An 18,442-nucleotide genomic window follows, 5' to 3' on the forward strand; every position below is an offset into this window, starting at 1 on the left:
TGAACTGTGCTCCAGAGGGTCTCCCAAGCTGTGATCTTTCAGAAGGAGATTGCCAGACCTTTCTTCCGAGGTACTCTGGTGGACTCAGACCTCCAGCCTCTCGGTTGGCAACCAAGTGGTTAACTGTTTGCACCTCCCAGGCCTCCAGATGGAAGCCACATGGGAAGAGGTGAGGGTGGGACTCCCTGCAGTGCAAATGCAGTCACAGACCACCCATAAGCAAATGAGTGTGGCTGTGTGCCAATAAAACTTTATTTACAGAAACAGGTCACAGCCATGGGCAGTTTGCTGACGCTGCCCAGGGGATGGCCAGATAACAAGCTAGCCAGAGGCTGGGCCCCCAGGTGAACAGGAGAGCAGCAGCTCTCCCTAAGAAAGGCTCAGACCCCCACCGGGAGACATAAGTGTGGGTGGGCTCTCTATTTGGTCTCTGTGAAGCAGGTGGGCCGGTCTGGTCTGGGTGGCTCAGGGAGGCTGCGGCTGTCCACATCTCGTCTCCTCTCCAGACTGCGCGAGGGAGGGCTCCGAGCTGCATGCCTGGCCTCTTTGACTTAGGTCATCTCAAGAATGGCCGTACCAGGGCCGAGGAGATGCGGGGGCTCTGAGACCCTGGCTCCGCTCCCAGGGCAGCAGGCAGATTGCTTCTGCAGGGGTGGTATGTACAGGGCCTTGTACGTGCAGAGCGGTACTGTCCCACTAGCTGGGCAGACGACACCGTGGAAAAGGCACGTGGTTCTGGCCCAATCCCCAGGACACAGTGCTGGTTCCTGGTGTCCAGGACACCAGCCAGGCCTGACCTCCCAGGAGCCACCCGAGGCCCGGCCGAGCCGAGCTGCTCTGGGTCCCTGCAGCCTTCAGCCCAGGGCTCTGCAGCATCTTGGAGGCCAGCGTCTATGCCGAGTGGAGGGCCGGTGGTGGTCAGTGGCGTCCGTGCTTGACCCAGTTCCTGATGGCCCACTTCTGCCCCGAGCATCGTTGTACCACCAGCCGCAGCCCGAAGTGGGCGTCCTTGGCCATCTCCACCTCCAGGCACCGGCCTGTGTCCCGGCTGATGATGGGGCCGCCCTGCAGGGGAGCCAGTCAGGTGGGCTGTGGCCTTTCTGTGTCCCGGGCCCCATGCTGGCCACCTGTGAAGACCGGGTCTTTCCTGCCCATGCACTTGTCCCACCTGCCTCACCAGCCCATCTTGCTTCCTGGTTACAAAGAGGTGCCCAGAAGTCAGGACCCAAGGCCCAAGACAGCTGCTCCCCACGGTGCTCTCTTCAGCTTTCTGACATGGTGGAATGAGGGAGGGAGACAGAGGACAGAGAGGGACTGTGGGAGAAACAGACAGGGAGAAAGAGATGGAGGGAGACAGAGACAGAGGAGAGAGGCAGAGATAGAGGGAGAGAGACCGGGATAGAGAGAGACAGAGAGAAGGAGAGAGAGCGAGACAGAGGGAGAGAGACAGAGACAGAGATAGAGGGAGAGAGACAGAGAGGAGAGAGAAGGACAGACAGAGAGAGACAGAGAGAAGGAGAGAGACGGAGACAGAGGGAGAGAGACAGTGAGGAGGAGAGAGACAGAGATGGAGGGAGAGAGACCGTGAGGAGAGAGAAGGACAGAGAGAGAGACAGAGAGAAGGGGCAGGGTGGGGCGGGGTAAGGCAGAGGTGTGTAGGAGAGGGAACAGGGCTGCTGACCTGCGTGAAGTCCCACAGCCGCTGGGCCGGCCTGGCCACATCCTCGCACTTCTTGAGGGCAGGCGTGCGGTCCTTGCCATCATCCACCAGACACTTGGAGTCGGGCAGGAAGGCAGTGGAGCCCAGCGGGCCCAGCTGCAGGAGGCCCTCCGCGCTGTACCGCACCAGCTGGGTGGGAGGAGCGGCGGGAGGCCTGGGTGTGAGGACCCCCCTCTCCGCGTGGCTCAGGCGTGAAGATCACTGTCCCTGCTGTGGCCTGAGTACTGGCCAGTCCCCGTGACTCCACGGAGACCCCACCCAGTGCCCACCTTAAACTCTCCTTTTTCAGTGGCTTTTGCTCAGAGCCCCGCATTTCTGGTGTAGTCCTCACATCCCCGAGTGGCCATTAGAACCTATGTTATGGCGAGAAAACTGAGGCCTGGGCGTTCACACCCAGGCCCGGGGGACGCCGAGGCCTTGCTCTTAATCTGCACATGATGCCGCCTGTGGGATGAGGAGAGAGCCACCTGGATGGCCCCGTTCTGCTCCATGCCCCTAAACTGGCAGAATGGTCCTTGGGGTCTCAGAATTCCCAGTAGGGCTGTGGGCACGCCCACCCCTGCTCCCCCAAGTTCTGAGCTCCTGTCAAGGCCACCGCCGGGGACAGTGGTGCTCGCACCTGGGAGGACATCCCATGGCAGGGGTACAGGATGGCACGGTCATCGTCCTCCGCTCCCTGGTCCAGGCAGTAGCCACTGGCCTTGCTGTTCCTCACCTAGGACCAGAGTCACAGAGAAAGGCCAGGTCATCTAGGGATGTGAGGCGAGCTGGGGGACTTTACTGGCCCCTCCCACTCAGGAGCAGAGGGGCCTTCTCTGCAGTCTGGGGGGCCTCCCAGGAAAAGGGCTCAGCTGAGGCTGCCTCGTGGGGCTTGGGGGCTGCCCTGGACAGGGGTGTGGTGAGTAGGGCCTCTGCCCAGGGTGCAAGCAGTGTCCTTCCAGGAAGAGCACTGCTGGGGGAAGAGGCAGACAGAACTTGACCATCACCTGGCAGGGAAGCTGGCTGATGGGTGCTGGCCTGGCTGAGCAGAGAGGCCTTTTGGGGACGGTTGCAGCGCCAGCTGCGGTGAATGGCCTCGCATCTGTGCCCCTTGCACATGACTTTGCTGCTCTCCCATTGGGAGGTGCAGCCTTGGAATCTGGGTGGCCTCAAGCTGGCTTTGGCCAGGAAGACGCAGCAGAAGTGACTGTGCCTCAGGGGACCGGCAGCTCCCACCCTAGTGTTGGAGCACTGATGCCATGTGGAGAACAAGCCTGGCCACCTGTCAGCCAGCCTGCGGACATCGAGGGAGCCCGTCTCCGCAGGCCTGCAGTGGATGGCAGACACGTGCACAGGCCTAGCCAAGACCAGCCTGGCCTGACCCTGAGCTTCTTGTTGAAGACCCGTCTTCCGGGGTGGTTTGTTTTGAATCCTGGCTGACTGAGATAGCGCTGCTACCCCACGGGGTGGCACAGGCCTGAACTCAGACATTAAAGAAGTTTCCAGCAAAGCTTCTCATGTCCCCCAGGGGCCTGGGGCATGGGGCACGGGGAGCCTGCCTGGCCCTAGGGGTGCCGTCAAGCACAGCGGTACCTCTCCGTACGTGAGGGTGTCGTTGTAGATCCTCATCTCCGGGTACACATTCTCCAGGTACCACTTGAAACTGCGGCATTTCAGCTTCTGACGCAAGGCCAGCCGCTCAGACACGTCCCCAAAGTCCACGCCAGGGTTCTGCAAAGCCGGAAACAAGGCAGGAGGAGTGTGTGATGTGCCAGAGAATCATGCGGGGGGTTGCAGTAACAGTTTAATGAGGGTCACAAAAAGCCAAACCCACTGTCATTGAGTCGATTTTGACTCATAGCAACTCCTGTTGGGTTTCCAAATGTTCGTGGAAGTAGATTGCCTCATCTCCCTGCCATGGAGCAGCTGGTGGGTTTGAACCTCTGACCCTGTGGTTAACAACCAAATGCCTTACCCCCCATGATAGGTATAGTTTAATAACCTTTTTTGCTGTAAGTGCAAATCTCCATGTGTTGTTGGAGTCACAGGAGGTGCCAATGGATAACACGCCCAGCTGCTCACCTGGAGGTTGGAGGTTCGGATCCACCAGTGGGCCCTTGGGAGAAAGGCCTGAGAATCTACTTCCAAACCTCTCCCACTGAGCGACCTTTCACCTCTCCCACTGAGTGACCTTTCACCTCACCCACTGAGCGACCTTTCACCTCTCCCACTGAGCGACCTTCCTCAGTGTGGGATTCCTTGGAGCAGCTAGGTGTGTCTTGCCTGCCGCTCACCAGCTGTGTGTCGTTGGGTGAGCTGTTGCCCACTCTGGGCCTCAGCTTCCCTGTCGCTGAGGATGGAGATGATGGAGTCGGGAGTGCTGTGTGTGTCGTGTGTGTGTCATGTGTGTGTCGGCTACTGTGGTGGCGATGCTGCAGTCTGCTCCAGGACGTCTCCAACTAGACAGGGGCCATGTGTGTGGGGGCTACAGACACCCACTGGCAGCAGGGCACACCCCCGCCCGTGTCCCAGCACCCCCAGGCTCTGTAAGAATGGTGAGGAACATGGGCAGCAGTGTTTGTTGGTGGAGGGAGGGTGTTTTCATCTGCAGGGACCCTGATATTCAGGGACAGCAGGTGTTTGCAGACCCCCCTCCCCCGTGTGGACAGAAGACCAGAGTTGTGCCGTGGGCAGTGGGATCACCCCCACTCTAACCCTGAGCAGCTGGGTCAGCATGGAGGGGACTGCTTTCCCAGGCCTGACCTGCGAGGCAGCTCCAAGGCTGTCCCCAAAGGTGACCCCAAGGCTGTCCCTGGAGTGTGACCCTGAGCTTTCTCTGGGGGCGTGTCCACCCGGCCTGTCCCCCTCCCATCATGCAGCTTTCACGATTCCCACCCCGGAGGTCTGGCTGGGCCCCTCTGATTTCCCAGCTCCCTTGCCCCCACTGCTGGCGTGGCTCACGGTCATGGGGATGTTCCAGGCCATGTACACGTGGGACTTGAAGTCGTCCATCCACACCTCTGCTGCCCGCAGGGCATTGCGCTTAGCGTAATAGTCAATGTCGTTGTTGTAGGGCTTCTTGGTACGCTCGATGTGGGCCACACGGGAGCAGGGCAGCACCTCCATGCTGCCACCACACTGCCATACCTGCGGGGAGAGGGGGCTGGCAGGGGACACCCAGGGACCCGGCCCGTCCAGCAGGCAAACAGGCAAAGGGAGAAGGCAGTGTCTCTGGAGAGCCCAGGTGAGTGGTTGGGAAAACCATCCCTCGATCCACCTGGTGCCCTGCTCTGCAAGTGGTATGTGGCAGTTCTGGAAGCTCTGGTCGGTCACCGTGGGCACGTTTCAGAAGGCGGGTTCCCAGCCCCCAATGAGAGCTCCCTCTGTGCCCATCAACAGCCACCTCCTGAGCCCCGCAGCCAGCCTGAAAAGCCTATGATCTGATTTAGAAAAGATGTGTTCACTCTGCAAACAGTGCCCTCTAAATTTAAAATCAAAGGGAAAAAGTGCATTTGCTACACAAATAGTTGAGGCTGCTCCAAGGAGACATGCTGTCCACATCTAAACAGCTGGCTTCCTCTGCAAATAAAATGCCAAAGAAGAAAAAAAAAAAAAAGCTCTTCTGACTTGAACCACCACCCCTGTTGTTGCTGGAAGAGGAAGCCCCCCTCAATGAGGTAGACTGACACAGTGGCTGTGACGATGGGCACAAACGTAGCAACGGTGGTGAGGCTTGTGCAGGTCGGGGCAGTGTTTCCTTCTGTTGTGCACTGGGTCGCTGTGAGTCAGAACCAGCTCAGCAGTGCCTAACAACAGCAACTTTCTGAACCATTAGCTATGAAACCAACCAGGCCCACTGCCATCGAGTCCATTCCGACCCACAGCGCCCCTAGAGGACAGAGTGGAATTGCACCACAAGGCTTCCAAGGCTGTCAGTCTTCATGGAAGCAAAGCCCAAACCACACCCACTGCCTGGAGTCCATTCTGACCCACAGCGCCCCTAGAGGACAGAGTGGAACTGCCCCACAGGGTCTCCAAGGCTGTCAATCTTCACAGAAGCAAAGCCCAAACCACACCCACTGCCTGGAGTCCATTCTGACCCACAGCGCCCCTAGAGGACAGAGTGGAACTGCCCCACAGGGTCTCCAAGGCTGCCAGTCTTCACTGAAGCAGACTGCCTCATCTTTCTCCTATGGAGCAGCTGGTGGGTTTGAACCGCCAACCTTTTGATGAGCAGCCATATGCTTTAACCATTGCACCACCGGCCACCCATTGTACAAATAGATTTTGCAGCATCCTCTGCTGACTTCTGTATTGTTCCACTGAAATGATACTTAGCCTCAGTAAGCATGGTTTTTGTTCATCTGGCCATAACTTCCCCCCCTTCCTAGAAAATGTGCCAGTGTGACCCACCAGGTTGGTTTCACCAAGAACAAGTGGGTCTAATAAACACGGTTCAATTCCTCCCTTCCAGTCAAGTCGTTGCCCTTAAACTCCTAATTCAGGCATTGTGGGATCCCACCAAGTGTGGTGGGATGAGGCACACTCCCTGCCTTCTCTCTCTAGCTTCTCACCACAACCTAGGGGTTAGGCAGGCACCACCGGCACTTATAGAGGAGGAAACTGAGGGTCAGAGAGGTTAAGCCAGTTGCCCGAGGTTGCACAGTGTGCTGAAGCAGAGCCGGGGTCTGATCCCAAAGCCTCTTCATTTCCGGTCAGTATTGCACTGCTCCTTTTCCGTCTTGGAGGCCCTATCCTCTGGGACTGCAGTTTTTCTAGTGAACGCCTAGACAAACGTGTCTGCTCAGACATGTGGACACACACCCGCAAATGAGTAATAGCTGTCAGTTCTGATTACTAAGGACGGGCCTCCACTTCCTTAATTGCTGCCCAGTTGCTAGACAACTTGGATTTTCCTCTTTCATTTTTTCGCTGTTAATAATAATGCTGCCGTAAATGCTTGGAACTCTTCTGGAGATGAACTTGGCTGGAACCTGACAGCCACTGCGAATGTTAAAGCAGCCTTGCCAACAAGTATCCCGGGTGGTTCTAGCTCGTGGACAAGGCTCTCATCCTGGGGCTCTCTGGTCTCTTGTCTGGTATTCTTCATCGCCGGAGGCCTTCCTGGGCCGTTTTGGGCTACCTGCTTCTTGGAAGCTGTGGTCTTTCTCAACAGTGGCTATGGGGTGTTGACTGCTCTATTTTGGGGCTGTGACCCTGATTTCTTGAATTCTAGGTTTATGGGAGTTCAGGATATACGACGACCCCATACAGCTCACCTTATTAGAGGCCGAGGGAGTGCCCGCCCTCACACTGGGCGGGGCTCCCTTCTTGGAGACCGTGGGAGTGGCTGCCCACACGCTGGGCGGAGCTCCCTACTCAGAGGCTGTGGGAGTGTCCGCCCACATGCTGGGCGGAGCTCCCTTCTCAGAGGCCGAGGGAGTGCCCGCCCACACGTTGGGCGGAGCTCCCTTCTTGGAGACCGTGGAGTGGCTAGAACAGCGGAAGTTCACTCCCTCTCAGCTCCGGAGGCCAAAAGCCTGAAATCAAGGTGTCAACGTGACCTGCTCTCTGGGGACTCTAGGGGAGGATCCTTTCTTGCCTCTCCCTGGTGGCCCCAAGGGTCCTGGGCTGTGACCGCATCACTCCATCTCTGCCTTGGTCCCCACATGGTCTTCCCCTGTGTGTCAGGCCAGGCCCCCTCCTTCCTCTTACAGGGACCCTCATCATTAGACACAGAGCCCACCCTTATCCAGCATGACCTGTCTTGAGAGTCCACCTTGTTCTCGTGATGGGACGGCCCGGCTGAGCGTGGAGCTGCTGTGGCGGAAGCTGACTGGGACCCTGGGCCATGCCTGGCACCCAGCCTTGCCCACTGACTGCCTTGGGTGGTCCGGTGACCTGAGCTAATATGCCTCCCGCAGCCTGGAGAGTGTGGGTGGAGCTTCTGTCACTTGCCGATAGACTCTAGGGTTGCCAGGGGGACGATGGAGGAGGGAACACCATCCGGAAGGAGCGATCCTGCAGGCCCGCTCCAGCTTCTCTCGTGAGAACTCATTCAGCACTGGTCCCTGTCCTGGGCCAGACCGAGCAAGCAAAGAGAACTTAGCCCTTGCTGCAGGAAGTACTTGATTCCAGTAAAGTCATGTAACTTTCAGGCGCGACACAGGCATTGGTGGCTCTCGCCTTCCACACAGGACGCCCAGGTTCAGGTCTGGGCCAGCGCAGCCCCACGCAGCCGCCCGTCTGCCAGTGAAGGCTTGCCTGCTGCTGCGAAGCCAGACAGGTCTGCACAGAGCTCCAGCCCTCAGCAGACTACTTCCAAGCGTCAGCCGGTGGAAACCATGTGGATCACAGTGGTCAGGTCCACAGCTGGTCGAGAGGGCGGCCCAGGACCGGGCAGCGCTGGCCCCACTGTGTGCGGGGTCATCGGGAGTCAGGGCAATGCCATAGCAGCAAGACAGTCTCCACATGAGTCACTCATTAGCTCCTCACTGCCTGTCACCCCACTGGCATGTAAGCTCCAAGAGGTGAGGTTCCTTCTGCTTTGGCTCATGGCTGTGTCCCCAGGGCCCAGAGAGGTGCGTGGCACGGAGAGGGTGCTTGACAAATGGTTGTTGAAGAGAGGAATTCCGCTTGGGCATTTGACAGCAAGCTTACAGACCAGCACTGTCCCGCAGAGCTTTGTGCGATGCTGAGCGTTCTCGATCTGTGCTGCCCACGATGTAGTCTTAGCCACACACAGCGGGTGAGCGCTTGAGAAGTGGCTGGTGCCTCCAAGGGGCTGCAGGTGTCATTTGGTTTACTTGGGTTGCATTTAAGTTTGCACAGGCCCATGTGCTAGTGGCCACTGCACTGGACAGAGGCAGAGGCTGGAGGGGCTTCCCGGGCCTGGCCAAGGGGGCTTCTGGCTTCACCGTGTATGAGGATCCTTAGCGCGTTGTGAGTGGCTAAGGGATTTTCCCGTCAGTCTGTCTGCAGAATCCCAGCCCCTTCTTGGGGAAAATGCAGCCATAGGCATTGTGGCTTTCGGGTCCACACCCTCATCTCCAGGGGGATCTACAGTTACCCCAGACCTCCCTGTCAGTCGAAGGAGAGGGGCCCTCATTCCCAGAACACAGGCATTGGGGTTAGCTCTGGAGGCTTGTGCTGGGAGGCCACAGCCAGTGATGGGCGAGGACCCTGGATGCCTGAGGCTGGAGGGCCTGGGGTGTGTGCTCCGCTGCTGGGGGGGCCACATGCAGCCCGGTGGGCGAGTTCTTTATAAGTGGAAGGCGTGAAAGCCCGCTCACCCAGCAAGTGTCCCTCCCGCCCAACTGCCAGCAAATCGGAAAGAACGCAGCCCCGTGCCCGCCCTGCACACGCACGCAGTTGTTGAGGCGGGGTCCCCACCGCAGACCTGGAGGCAGCAGCCCCGCTCCAGGAGCGTTTGTCTCTTCCATGTGAGAGTTAATGACCTTATAATTTTTTATACGTTTGATGTGAGGGACCAATATGTTATCTGACTGGTAGGATTATTTCTTGCTGCGTTCCCTGGGAGATTGATGCTTATGCAAAAGCGAGAATTTAAAAGGCTGTAAAATCACAGCTTTAAGGGAGACAGTTTAACCCTCTATAAATTGCAGACAAACACTGGCAGTAAATCTTCCACCCAGCGGCCGGAGCAGCCCCGTGCCCCAGACTCGGGATCAGGACTCAGTGTAGACCCCTCCTGCAGGACTGAAGGCCCTGCCCCGGGGGCTCTTCCCTTCTGCAACCCCCTGAAAAATCTGGGGGAAGACTTCTGGAGGCTGGCGTGGTGCTCCTTGCGGTGAGTGTGGCGGCTAAGGCTGAGGGGACAGTCTGGGGACCTGAGCTGGGACCCTGTGCTCGTCCTTTGCCAGATGTCTTTGCAGCCTCCCCATCACAGGTGCAATGTGGCCTTACTCTGGGCAGAACGGGCTTGGGCCAGGTTCGAGTGTGGCCCCAGGAGGCCTCGCTATCTCTGCCCTACTCCTTTAGCATGAGGACCGGCCTGGGAGAGCACTGGAGGGTGAAAGACTCCATGGAGCAGAGCTGTCCTGGCTGAGCCCGTGTGCTGACCAGCCAGCCCACAGCCTACTTGGCAGCTGGTCACAGCGGACTGGAAAGAAGGGGCTCCCTGGTCAGGACAGCCAACAGGCACCGCCCCTCCCCAGAATCCTGGGCCGAGTCCACCGTGGTTTTAAGCCACAGCCTCTGGAGTGGTTTGTTACACAGCCAGGAAATAACCAGCAAATGCCTCTGCCATGTCTTTGTGCCGGGCTTTCCCTGCATGCAGTAAACAGCGGTGAAGTTGAGGATGCCTGTATCCCCGCCTGCCCAGGACCACCCTAGTTCACACCCCTCATCGGGGTACCTATTAACAGTGCCTCCCTTAACCCTGGAAAGTCTTCCAGTTTGGATGACAACTCATAGTTTGCCTGAAGTTTACAAAGACTTGGGTGACGTGGCTGGTGGGCTGAAAGCTGAGGGGCCGTCGCTTACTGGGCAGGTCAGTGATGGGAGGACCAGCCATCCCATCCAGGGCCCCGGGGCCCGACCCTGCTGGTCTGGGCCTGGAACCCTGGCAAGAAGGAGCGTCTTGGGCAGAGAAGAGGAGAGAGGTGCCTCCATGGAGTCTGAAGGAGCTGCTGAAGCTGGCAGGTCGAAGCTCATGGCTTCTCTGTGCCGAGGTGGGTAGCACCGGGCCGGCCTGAGGCACAGCTACTACATGGGGCAGGGTTTGGAGTGCAGGACTGTGTGGCTCAGAGCCTTAACCATTGAGCCAAGCCCTGAAGGTGGACCCACAGGGTGTTGCTGAGAGGAAGTCACATGATCTCAGTGCCCTGCCACCCCCACCCTGTGTCTCAGCCACTAATTATCTCAGTCAACTTGGCTTAGTGCCACCCAGACAGACACAGGAAGGGGGAGGAGCAGAGCTGGGCCAGGCAGCTGCCGGAGAGGGTGGGTTCTGGGGCCGCCTCCAGCATGGGGTGCTCAGGGGAGCTCAGGGAGGTGCGTGACTAGGGACTGAGGACATGGTCCCTCAGACTCTCAGTGAGCAGGGAGGCCCCACCCCAACAAGTCAGTGTGGCCCCACAGATCAAAGGATGGGACATGCCGGCCTCTGGAAGCTTCCTGACTTTACCGACAAGACCGGGACACTAGCACATCTGAGATAACCTCTCAGCTCAATGCAGGTGCTGGTGCGAGGTCAGCAGGGTGAGAGAATGCCCCGTTTCCCGTGCTCTGAAGGTAACAGAAAGCCAGGCGCGCTCAGTGCACCCCGACTCACGTGACCCCGTGGTGTCAGGGAGCTGTGCCCGGAGGGTTCTCAGGGGCTGACTTCAGAAGGAGCTCCCCGGGGCTTTGTTCCATGGCATGTCTGGGTGAACTCGAACCTCCAACCTTCAGTTAGCAGCTGGCTGTGCTCACCATCTGCAGCCCCCAGACTCCCTCCCCTGCTCTGTTTCTGCAGGACTTGAATTCTTCTGCTGAGGATGCTATTTGCAGCCCGAAAATAAAGCAAAGATCTACACATTAGCATCTCCCTGCAGTGGCTTATGCTGAGCAGAGAGGGACAGATCTGGAGGCAGCCCCGTGCCACGCCGACTTGGGTCTGGGACGTGGCCCCGTGGTGCAGGAACGGGGCAGTGTACCCTGCAGAGCCCGGCCCAGCAGCTCGCCCGCCTGGCCTCCCCTCACAGCTGCGTGCTTCCCTGGTCGTTCGAAAACAGGTCACCATCTCCCGGCTCCAGCGATGATCAAAACGACATTTTTGTGGAGGCCTCAGCTGTTAAAAAGCCAATGTCTCCCGCAGAACGCGTGGGACGGTGGAAACAGTTATGGCCGAGAAGCGCTGCCTGGGAGTGTGGTAGCAGTGACGTGATTGTCTGTCGTGGTCATGGAGGCGCTCTTCTGGCTTTGAGTCCGCTTCCTGTCGCCGCACACCCCTGCAGGGTGGGCCATGGGGCCGTCACCACGGGCGTCTTGGGCTCCTCATAACCCTTCCGTCTCCCTGGGCACCGAGCGGCTGTGAAATAACCACCCCAGGACGAGGGAGGCCCTCCCCGTGTGCAAGGGTGCCCTTCCTTCATTGGCCCACTCTCAGGGTCTGACTTGGCCAAAGTCCCACTGTGGAGAGGGAGGTTCTAGCCCCTCGGGCTCCACCCCCCCCCTTCTGTCAGTCTGTCAGTGTGTCGTACTGTGGTGGTTGGTACTGTGAGGCTGGAACTGATGGCACTGGTATTTCCGATACCAGCAGGGTCACTCGTGGTGGACGGGTTTCAGCGAAGCTTCAGACTAAGACTAGAAACAAAGGCCTGCAGATGGCTTCTGAACTTAGGGAAGCCCTGGGGACCACAGACTACGTCAGCCGTGGGCTGGAGAGGAGCCTCGGGTCAGAAGGCACTCAGTCCCCCGGCTCGCAACAGTGGCCTCTAGCCGACGGGCAGTCATGAAGGTGGCTCGGGGTACTGTACACAGGGCCACCGAGCTGGAGTCCACGTGGCGGCCACTAACTGCTGCTGCCTCCTGCTGCCTCCTGCCACCCCTGCCGCCTCCTGGTGCCACCCCTGCCACCCCCTGCCACCCCTGCCTCCTCCTGGTGCCACCCCTGCTGCCTCCGGCCAAGCAAGACAAGCTGGTGGTTGGTGGCCAGCAGATGGCCCCAGAGGGCGTTTGGAGAAGGGGGGTTGGACTCGGGGGTCCTTGCAGACATCTATGAGAGTGGCTCTTGTAGACAATGGGTCCTGGGGTAGGAGACACAGGGCAGGCTGCAGGGAGTGCTGCGTGCAGGGGAGTGGAGGAGAGGAGGGGTGGGGCGGCCACAGGGGCCAGGGCAGGGGCAGCCGGATGGTGGTGCACTCCACACCGTCATCTCCCCGAGGCTGCCCCGTGACTACTACAGAGCAGAGTGGGGAGAAGACGCTGGCAGTGGGGAACAGGACATGAGGCTGAAAGTAGAGACGGCATGGCTCCGGGCACCTGTCGGCACTGACTGCTGCCAGCACCCTTGCTGCTGCCCTCTGCCCAGCCTGCCGACGGGCCCCACGCCTTGGCAGGAAGCACTGCACACAGGCTGTGGGGTTCGGCCTGGAGTCAGGTGAGCGGTGGCACCTCGACCACCTGGGTGGAGCAGCGGTAATTAGATGTCATCGGTGACCTGCCTGGGGTCCTCATCTCTCCGGCATGCGATTTGCAGGTGACACAGCAGGTGCTTCCGGTGACAGACACTTCCTGGCACCCTGTGCCATGATTCTTCCGGCTTGCCAGCTGCTATGCAGCCCAGATCCCAGAGCTCTGTGCTGGATTCCCAGGTGTGTGTTTGGGGGGGGCAGGCCTGGCGTCCATTGCACCCGTGTGGTGCACATCAGGCGTGGGAGGCCCTCGAGGTGTTTCCTGGGCAGCCTCCTTCGCTGGGAACATTCGACAAGCCCCTGGGGCAGCCTCTGCTTCATCCTCAGCTTGAGACCTGGGTGAAAGGGCAATCCCTCTGCCAGGTCCACTGGGGGGCCACTTGCTCCAGACCCTTCCCTGAATTAGCATGACGCAAGCTAGTGCCCGCTCACAGCACAGTGGGTCAGTTGGCACCTTCTGTCCAGTTGCTCTGTCATTGCCTGGGACCTGTCCTCCCAGTGGAGGAGAGAGGAGAGGATGCAGGAGAGGGTGCAAAGGTTGGCGATCCAGGTCTGCAGGGGCGCACACACACCCACTCCCTCCGTTGTGCAGGACCCTGTGAGTGGTCTCACCCAAAAGGAAGGTGCAAGGAAGACAAGGGGCCCAGTGAGTGTGATTCTGAGGGCAACTCATTGGCTGAGTGTGATTCTGAGGGCAACTCATTGCCTGAATATGATTCTGAGGCCAATCCATTGGCTGAGTGTGATTCTGAGGTTCACCCATTGCCTGGATGTGATTCTGAGGCTAACCAATTGCCTGGGTGTAATTCCAAGGCTGACCCCTTGCCTGAGTGTGATTCTGAGGCTAACCCATTCACAAGCCCATTGCTGTGGAGTTGATCCCACTTCATAGTGACCCTGATTCCTAGCGACCACACAGGACAGAGTAGAACAGCCCCATAGGGTTTTCTACACTGTGATCTTTACAGAGGCAGGCTGTCATATCTTTCTCCCATTGAGTGGCTGGTGGGTTTGAACTTCTGACCTTTCAGTCAAGCACTTAACCACTGCTCCAGGAAGGCTCCTTGTTCTGAGGTTGTTGTTGTTGTTATGTGCCATTGAGTCCGACCTGACTCATAGCGACCCCTCCTTGAGTTTCCGAGGCAGTATCACTACGGAAGTAGGATTGCCCAACCTTCCTTCCGAGGAGTGGCTAGTGGGTTTGAACCGCCAGCCTTCTGGATAGCAGTCAAGTGCCTTAGCCACTATGCTACCAGAGCTCCCGAGTTAGGGCCACTAAAAAGATGTATAGTACTGTGAAGCAAAACTTTCTGAATCTCTGAGGGTCACCTGCCCTTGGAAATGGCAAGGACAATTTGGGGGAGCATCTGGTTCATTCTTGACTCACAGGTTTAGGTGTGAGATGGACTGTGGATGTTTTCTTCTGGGAGCTGTGATCCACTGAGCCATGAAAGTCTCAGTGCCACCTTGAAAACAGTGAGGATGGGCCATCATTTCTCGACTTACAACCAGTCTTTCCCTGAGTCTGCCTCTCTCCTTTTGCCTTTGTAATAATCAACTCATGGATCCAAGAGCTGATCAGATGGTCCTTCCATCATCCACCCACCCACCCATCCATCTGTCTGTCCATTCATCCATTCTTTCTTTTATTCATCCAGCCACCCATGCACCCATCCACACAGTCACACACCCATCCACCTTTCTATCCATCTATACATCCTTTTATCTGTCCACCCACCCATCCATCCCCCATCTATCTATCCATCCATCTATTCATTCATCCATCCATCCATCCATCCACCCACCCATCCACCCACACAGTCACACACCTATCTACCTATCCATCCATCCACGCACCCATTCATCCACTCATCTATCCATGTACTCACACATCCATCCATCTATCCACCCACCCATCCATCCATCCATCTATCCATCCACCCATCCACCCACACCCCACCATGCACTCATCCATCCATCCACCCATGCACCCATTCATCCACTCATCTATCCATGCACTCACACATCCATCCATCCATTCACCCACCCACACATCCATCTCCACACCCAGCCACCCAGCCATCTACCTGTCCATCCATCCACACACTCAGCCATGCACTCATCCATCCATCTGTCCACGTGCCCAGCCATGCACTCATCCATCTACTCACACATCCGCCCATCTATCCCTCCATCCGTCCACTCACACAGCCAGCCATGCACTCATCCATCTACTCACATACCCACCCATCTATTCATCCATCCGTCCACTCACACAGCCAGCCGTGCACTCATCCATCCATCCATCATCATCAGTCTGTACAACAATACGACTGTCTAGGCTCTGTGCAGCCTTATTTTCAAGACGAGGAGAGCAAATCGAGAGGAAAAAGCAGTCCAGGACTCCTAGCTCAGGTCAGCAGACAGACGACTGTGTGTGCACCAGGTGTCCAGGCTGAGTGCGGCTGGACAGCCAGGCACCCTTCCCTGCTGGTTTTCTTACCTGGTATGAACCCAGAAGTTACCCAACCAGCGTCTTCCTTTTCTACCTTTAATAAAAAAACAGGCCTCCTGCTCTGGAGAGAGCTGCGTCATTTTCAGAGAGCCACACGTGAGCCCGACTTAGGGGAAGGACCGGCCCGTGCTGTCAGGAAACAGTGACTCCTGCAGCACTGCCACCAGCTGCTGCCCCTCATCTCAGCGACGCTGGCTTTGCAAGAGCCATCACTCTGCAGAGGCAGGGTTTGACTGGCTTGAGCTCTGGAAGGCCAACCCCATGTCCCAGGGTGCAGCTGGGCTCAGTCCATACACTTTTGACAGGAGACAGCTCTCCTGGACTCCCCAAGCCCATTCACACATGCACTGCAGAGACAGCCTTGTCGGCGCCGCTCTGAGCTGGAGTCACACAGATCGTGGCGCAAGCCTCCCTTCTGCGTCCCTCCCATCTGTTTCACTGAATACTTGCAACATCTCAAACAGATGGAAAGAATTTTTTTTCTCTTTTCTTCTAAACGAGTGGTTCTCAAAATGGGGCTTGGAGACCAGCAGCGTCACCGGCACTTGTTGGAAATGCAGATTCTCGGGCCCCACTTGTCCTGCTGAATCTGCAGCTGTGAGAGTGGGGCCAGCGATCTGCTGCTTAACAAGCCCTGGGAATCCTGATGACTGCTCCAGGCTCCTCACCCCACCGCCACCAAGTCTCCACCAATACCTTAAAACCAACAAAACCTTGAGTCATCAAGTTGGTTCTGACTCGTACCAGCCCTGTAGGACAGAGCGGAACTGGCACAGAGGGTTTCCAAGGCTGTCAGTCTTTACGGAAGCAGACTGCCACATCTTTATTCCAGGGAACAGCTGGTGGTTCCAACTGCCCACCTTTTGGTTAGCAGCCAAACGCTGAATCACTGCACCCCGGGCTCCTCATCTCCCAGCATAAACCTCTCTCGGAAGTTTTGTTCCTTGAGCAGCCACTTGAAGACAGGACCATGTCTTCTTGTTTTTTTCTGTAGGAAGGTTCTGTCCTCAAGTGTGGCTTTGGAACTGCCAATGTCAGTCACGATTTCCACAGAGCCCCCTGTAGCTGGGAGGATGGACTTGATGTTTGAAATGAGAAGAGATGTCTAGTCTGTTCCAACTGTGTACCAGCGAGAGAGGAATGGATTTGAAAGCTACAAGCACGCAGCCATTCTGGCAAAGAAGGTGAGTTCTCAACGGCTCATGGTGAGCAGACGCCTGCTGGGTGAGCTGAAGGGGAAGGGGACAGAAATGGAACATGCAGCTGTGACCTTTACATGAAGCCTGGGCTGGGACCAGGCACCCATTGTGTCCAGAAACTAACTAGCTCTGATTGACCCTGGGACTGAGCCAGGACAGTCTGTGGAGAGAGGACACCCAGACACGTGGTAGACACACAGCCCCTGGACTCAGGCCGGCACCACGCTCGATAGCACGACTGGTGGAGGAAGGTAAGCTGCTAAATTATGAGTCCAGCATCCTGAGGGGCTGGCGAGATGATCCGAAAGTGCCTTCTAGGGATGGCTGAGCGACAGTGAAAATACAGCACCCACGAGAGATGGGTTCTCAGGAAGAGATGACAAAGTGTGGGAAATCCAGGTGAGTAAGAGCCAACCACCAAATCTCATGGGAGGGGTTTACACCCCAGGACAGAGCAGACGAGGAGGCTGGAGCGGGCTTCTAACGGGGCCCATTAAAGCTCCGCGGAGAGACGGGAGAGCAAGAGCACCATCAAGTAAGACGGGAAGTCACGGCCCCAAACAGGCAGTCGTACAACAGCCAGCAGACAGGCAAGCCCCTCCAGGATAGACAGTGGATGGAATTAAACACCAGAGCTACCAGAGGGGCTGAAAGAGCCACTTGGACACAGTGGAAGGGAGAAGTGGTTCATGGTAGTGTAAGCACACCCACTGCCATTGAGCAGATCCTGACCCAGCCATCCTGGAGGACAGAGCGGAACTGCCACTTAGGGTTTGCAAGGCTGTCAGTCTTCACAGGAGCACATTACTTCTTTGTCCCATAGAGTAGCTGGTGGGTTTGAACCACTGAACTCTTGGTTAGTAGCCAAATGCTTTAAGCACTGCGCTACCAGAAAACTTTACTGGTAATATAAAAAACTCAAAACCAAACTCACTGCCACCGAGTTGATTCCAACTCATAGCGACCCCCTGTGGGTTCCAAGGTGGTAAATCTTTACTGAAGTAGATTGCCCAGTCTTCCCTCCACGGAGTGGCTGGTGAGTTTGAACCACCAACCTTCTGGTTAGCAGTCAAATGCCTGAGGCACTGCATAAGACGAAGGAAATTACCCAGATCATATCCCAGAGCAGCAAAGAGATGGGAAATATGAACAAGATATTAATATCCAGGTGGAACGAAAGGACGCACAATGAAAGAGCGTTTTCCAGATTCGTAAAAGGACGTGGAGCCTCAGGTGGTGGTGTTTGCTGCGAAGGGCAGAGAAGGAGGGGGGAAGCGGCAGGGGGGGAGGGAGGTACAGGGAGAGAGGGAGGGAAATGAAGTGGAGATGAAGCCAGTAAAGCCGTCTCCTCGGCGTCTGCCATAGTGGCAGGAAGTAAAAACTGGACTGACCAGACCTCACGGTGACAAGGCTTGGGAAAGTGTCTCCCTTAGTACCACGGGGGAGGCACCACCTTTTGTTTTTGGGGGAAGAGGATTTGGCAAATTGTATCAAAAGGCGAGACCCAAGGAGAATAAAGGGAGAAGAAGGCAGCAAACATCAAGGTCTCTGGTGACAGGAGTGGAGCTGCCCAGTGCCTGGCTCCCAGCCTCCAGGCCGCCCCCGTGTCTTGCTGCAGTGTGACTTCATATAAACCCCACCCATGTGCAAATGGAATAGTTTCCTCCCCTTGGAATTTTAGTTAAATGCTCTAAAGTTCATATGGAAGAGTGAAAACAAGAGACTAGCCAGGAAAAGTCTAAAATAATACAGGGGAAGTATCCAGTCACTAGACGTTAAGTATTTTATAATGTGGTGAGGTAATGGCTTAAAGTGGAGAGCTCAGATACATACAAATATATACATGGGGGGAGAGGAAGAGGGAGAGGAGGAAGGGAGGAAGGGGCAGGGA

The 18,442-nt window shown here is 57.0% G+C and overlaps 1 protein-coding gene across 1 annotated transcript in view; it reads right to left on the reverse strand.

Moving 5' to 3' along the window:
- Nucleotides 1-918: 918 nt before the first annotated feature.
- Nucleotides 919-18,442, reverse strand: part of GALNT9 (polypeptide N-acetylgalactosaminyltransferase 9) — a 100,238-nt gene continuing 82,714 nt past the window's right edge. Inside the window, exons 7-11 of the mRNA XM_007955056.2 lie at nucleotides 4,661-4,846; nucleotides 3,293-3,430; nucleotides 2,340-2,435; nucleotides 1,682-1,849; nucleotides 919-1,065 (exon numbers count right to left, since the gene is read on the reverse strand). Of these exons, the coding sequence (XP_007953247.1) occupies nucleotides 919-1,065; nucleotides 1,682-1,849; nucleotides 2,340-2,435; nucleotides 3,293-3,430; nucleotides 4,661-4,846 (735 nt within the window). The remainder of the gene's footprint in view (nucleotides 1,066-1,681; nucleotides 1,850-2,339; nucleotides 2,436-3,292; nucleotides 3,431-4,660; nucleotides 4,847-18,442) is intronic.

This window comes from Orycteropus afer, unplaced genomic scaffold (genome assembly GCF_000298275.1).
Source record: "Orycteropus afer afer isolate SDZICR_OR568_19922 unplaced genomic scaffold, OryAfe1.0 scaffold00489, whole genome shotgun sequence".
Classification (NCBI taxonomy): domain Eukaryota; kingdom Metazoa; phylum Chordata; class Mammalia; order Tubulidentata; family Orycteropodidae; genus Orycteropus; species Orycteropus afer.